Raw genomic sequence first — 5,182 nt, forward strand, 5'->3', positions numbered from 1 at the left:
ACAGATGCCAAGTATTCGAAGTCAAATATGTGTTGATCATCAATTTCCGCATTCATGGCGAATCCGTGTTGTGCGAACAAAAGAGAAAACAGTACCTTGGAGTGCAAAAAAACTCGTAGCCGTATTGAACACAGAGACCGGTGATGAGCCGTGCTAACTTCGCCCACGGTCGTAAAGAAGGTGAATTTGAAATCACCGAGGAACTTCAAATTGCCGATGACATTGAAGGTGTCGAAAAAGTCAAGCTTCCCAATAAACTCCCTGGCATCGGATGCAGTCCCGCAAGTTGCAAGTCACTGTATGCGAACTTGATGAAGGATCTTGCAAATGTTGGTTGCCAAATTTGGTCCACAATTTCGGGTCTTCAGGGCCCGTGGAGTGTCAAAAAATAGCAGAAGAACAAGCGTCCAAATGCACTGTAGATAATTGTAAATTATGCAAGTTCAGAAAATCTGCCGAAAATAGAGGCCTTGCCGACAAAGGGACCCTCGTCGGTATGCCGAGTCTTGCCCGAGCTTCACAAGAGGGAGGGGGGGGTACCTCGCTGTGGGTACCGTCCCTTAATCGCTGAAAATTTTGTGGCCTCTAACCCCAAATGGGTTGGGCGCCCATGGGGTGTGAAAAAAAAAATCTCACACAGGGCGATGGCAGCCCGCAGGTAGTGCGAGAAGCAAGCGGAGGTGAGGGGGAGTGCTACGAGGAGAATTGGGCGCCGCCCCTGTGTCGAACCCTGCTCAGAATCCCGAGGCGCTTGTGTTGAGCCGGCCCGCGTTCGATATGCAGCAGCTTCACTCGGCGGATCTCCTTGCCAAGGGCGCTTGCCCACGCAGTCCCGCCTTCGTCGTCCCCTTCACATGAGATGGTCTCCATGGCCTCAATGACCTCGACATGCAAAAAGCATGCAAGACCACGGCTGTGCCTTCCCAAATTTAGAAACCTTGCTCTGATACCACTGTAAGACCTAGGGAACTGAGACCTAGGATCCTCCTCCCTAACGCCCTTTATATAGGCCTAGCTCCTAGCTCTTGCCCTAAGCGGATCCCCAGTCCACAGTGGTCCAGTCCAGGCCCTTGGCCTAGGTCCCTGACCCCCTAGGTTGGGCCTTGCCCCGTAGGACCCTTGTCCTGACATGCAATGCCTCATATCTTCTACAAAATCTCGGCCCAAACCACCACACCCCGCAAACAAGTCCAAAACATAGTCATGAGGCTCAGTAAATGTTGCCAATAGCCACTTGACCATATAAAAAGTAAGTTAGAAACCTAATGCAAACACATATATACTATAACATTCTCTAGTGTCATACTTTGGACTAGTCTTATTGAAAAACAAAGAAGACCTCTCTGCCCCGCCTCTAAGAATAACACCATCAATCTCAATGGGGAATATTACATCATCTATCATGTAGCTACAATCTACTGGACAATCTCTCGTCCCCTGTCGCTCTATCATAGTGTGGCACATGATGGCCAACACGATACCAAAGAAACATGGTAAGATCAAGTACCTGCATAAATAAATAATTCAAAGAATGAATGTCCTAGCTATAATGTTTCTAGTTAGGAAATTAAATTATGAAAATAAGTTTGCTATCTCACCGCCTCTCTAGTGAGTGGATGCCGATATTCCTTCTTATTATACATGAGGGTCCATGTACGTAAGAGCACAAGTCCTACCCTAGTTGCATCTGCAATAAAATCTCCAATATGCTGGGCCATGCACATGGTGACTAAAAACCCCTCATCGGCCAAAAAATCACAAGCAACATCCATGCACCCTGTCATTAGACCCCTGGAAAATGTGTTCCACTTGGGAACACTCGTGCCCTCTACAAAAGTGAATAATGACATGTAAGCATACAACCATCGTTAGCTATAGGTACTAGTCCAAAGAAAAGTTACTTACCCAATGGGGGGATTGGTCCTAGACCATCCATAAGCAAACTTGTAGGAAAATCTGCAAAGATAAGCCTAGCAACCTCACAACACGGCACACCATCTTTGCTATATAGATTTGTATTCTGTGTCGCAAAAAAATTATTGATGCTAGAAGAAAACCAAATATAAATCATGTTCAAAACCATTGAGCAATGCAAGAAGAAAATGTAAATAAGTAACCATTATCCAAATCTACCTATCAAGGGAAAACTTATCAATTTGTGATATATCCACAGGCAAGACATCTACAACGGTTTGGTAATGGAACCCTGCAAGCATTATCCAAGCTAGCTTTGAATTAGAAAACATGGAAGACAGAATTGCTAACAATTTTCTTAAACTTACCAACAACAGATCGTGTGATCGGCCTTCTCTCCCAAGCCTCTTGCCCAAGAGAAAACTCCGCAAAAAACGAAGTAGTGTGCACCAATGAGGACGTAGTGGGCACATTAGAAGAGGGTGCCATATGGGGTATAGTGGTTGCCAAAGAGGACATGCCGAGCTCCGTAGATGGCACAATGGGAGGCATAGAAGAGGGAGTGGGTATCCTTGATGTACTTGGAGTCTCCATTTTCCCTTTATCCTTCTTGAATGCATTGCTTGCTAGTGGAGTACCTTGAGAGCCACTCCCAATGGTGTTTTGAGTAACTCCATGAGAAATGGGAGGGAGAGACTCTTCTTGTGTCTCCTCTAAGTACTCATCACTCTCATTTTGAAACCCTTTACTCAACAACCATATAGCACAATATCACATACATTAGCATTAAAGTAATATATACATTCTCAAAAGAAAAGAGCCACAAGTGTTAAGGTACTTACTCTTCCGTAATTCAATCTCTTGCTTTGGAACCACCAAGGACAAACATTGGCCTCCCAAGTTGTCACATTCCTTTCAAGCAAAGAGGGAGAGAACATCGTATTCTCATCACGCACATCTCTCTAGTGAATGGTGGGGCTTCATTCAATTCCTGCACCTCAACGCATTGCATAACCCATCTACACAATGTTTAGAGCATCATCCACTTTTAAAAGCACAAACACGCAATGGTAAATGACATATATCCAAAAAAAAAGCCAGAATCTCCTTTATATGGAGAACACTTTTTCAAAATAAACCATAAACCCTATTTTGGGCTCCCACAAGGGATTTAAGGGTTTTCCTCATAGACATTATACACGACCTTATTGTCAAAAAAACCATCCACCCCATATTGGGCTTCCACAGGGAATTTAAAGATTTTTTGTAAACACAAAATGATATGTCATCATACTCAAAATGACTTACTATCACAAAACCATGGCAAAAAAATTAAATGCTCTTTTTTTGCATAAAGTGCAAGTGAAAGATGCAAACCTGATGTAAATCACTCTCTTAGCCAACAACACAAGCTCTATCATCTTCTCACTAGAGTCGGAAGACTTCACCGCATCCATCAGGTAAATAAAAGCTCTATCATCTTCTCACTAGAGTCGGAAGACTTCACCACATCCATCAGGTAAATAAAAGCCTACATACATAGCAACAATCAATAAACACACTCAAGTTGATCTTTTGTAAATTAAAACATGTCTATACTCTATTAAAAACGATGGTCAAATGTCTACCTACAAAATATGATTCTTCATGCTCATTTAGAGAATTGTCGTTGACAAAACGTTCAAAACGCAAAAAAAGGGGGAGGCAGAGCTTCCCCATCATTCGTGCGCGCAGATGATGGGGGAGCTCTACCTCCCCCCTTTTTTGTGCATTTTGAAGGTGTCGTCAACGGAAATTATGTATTTCAACTTCAATTTTCTCAAGGAAATTCATTGCTTAAACTCCAAAAATGGAAAAAAAGGGGGGAAAGAGTTGCCCCATCATCCACGCGCACATGGATGATTGGGGAGCTCTACCTCCCCCTTTTTTTTTGCTTTTTGAAGGTGTCGTCAACGGCAATTATGTATTTCAACTTCGGTTTTTTCAAGGAAATTCGTTGCGTAAACTCCAAAAATGGTAAAAAAAGGGGGAGAAAGAGCCGCCCCACCATCCGCGCACGCAATTATGTGTTTTAGCTTTGATTTTCTCAAGGAAATTCGTTGCTTAAACTCCATAAATGGCAAAAAAGGGAGGAAAGAGCTGCCCCATCCTAGGTTTTTGGACGTTTCGAATGCATTTGTGGTATTCTTTTTGTATTTTGAAAACATCTCATATGTGTTTTCTCTCATCACACATCACATCACTCATTAAGATTCACGGACATGGATTTTTGTGTACACTTGATTTTTGTGTACGCTTAAGTTGGGCTCTCGAAAAGCTTTTTGTACGAGCATGCATTTAAGTGATCGAGTAAACTTTTACGTATGTACTATGAGAAATAGAATTCCAAAGAACTACTTTTGCATTTTTCAGAATACCTGTATACTATATAATATAACTATATAATCTATAGTATAATATAGCTATATAATATTAATATACTATAACTATATAGTATATATACATATAGTATAGCTATATGATATAAGTATATACTATATAAATATAATATATAATATATATTTATTATATATATATTTGTGTTATATACCATATATTCTTTCATGGAAGTAGTTTTCCAGGCCAGGGTGGACCTAACGATAAATGTTACGTATTCAAAATGTCAACAAAAGGACATGCTTTTGAAGTGGAGCTAGTCAATCAAATGAGGCGAGGAGGGACAAGAGATTGAGTTGTGCTTGGGTGCACTTTGATCATACTCATTGGGTTGAAGGATGGGCAACTATGTCCTGCTCGGTTTACGATCCTGGGTAATGAATTTATAAAATATGTTAGATAGAATATTTTTGCTATAAGACACCTTTTATTTCTTATTTGTTTTATGTGTACAACATGCCAGCATTGTAGGTGATTGCAATATGTGAATGTAAAGAAGAAGACAAAGATACACAAATCTTGTTTTGGAGAATTTTAAACACAGCTATGGAGAGGTGTGAACATGAACCAATAGACTTTGCTGCATTTATGTCTGATGAAGCCGGGGCTAATTGGTTGGCAGTACAAGTTGTATACAATGGAGGATGGTATAATGTAATGGAGGGGAGGGAGCACTCGTGTCTTTTCCATTGGGAGTAGAGTCTACACAAACACACTTAAAAACATATCGCTATAGATAGACAATTGCATCACATTGAAATGTGTGAAGCATGGCGCTTAGCAGAGACTACAAATGAGGCCTCCCTTCTAGCTTCCACAATACGAGAATTGT

General features: G+C 41.3%; 1 protein-coding gene across 1 annotated transcript; it reads right to left on the reverse strand.

The window, feature by feature from the left end:
- Positions 1-1,923: 1,923 nt before the first annotated feature.
- On the reverse strand, positions 1,924-2,508 carry LOC147448646 (uncharacterized). The gene is made up of 3 exons (XM_086522422.1): positions 2,283-2,508; positions 2,134-2,206; positions 1,924-2,020 (listed from the first exon to the last, which is right to left on the reverse strand). Exons 1-3 carry the CDS (start codon positions 2,506-2,508, stop codon positions 1,924-1,926), a joined length of 396 nt encoding a protein of 131 aa, XP_086378548.1.
- Between the last annotated feature and the right edge of the window lie 2,674 nt (positions 2,509-5,182).

This window comes from Adiantum capillus-veneris, chromosome 10 (genome assembly GCF_014529385.1).
Source record: "Adiantum capillus-veneris isolate H3 chromosome 10, ASM1452938v2, whole genome shotgun sequence".
Taxonomy (NCBI): Eukaryota; Viridiplantae; Streptophyta; class Polypodiopsida; order Polypodiales; family Pteridaceae; genus Adiantum; species Adiantum capillus-veneris.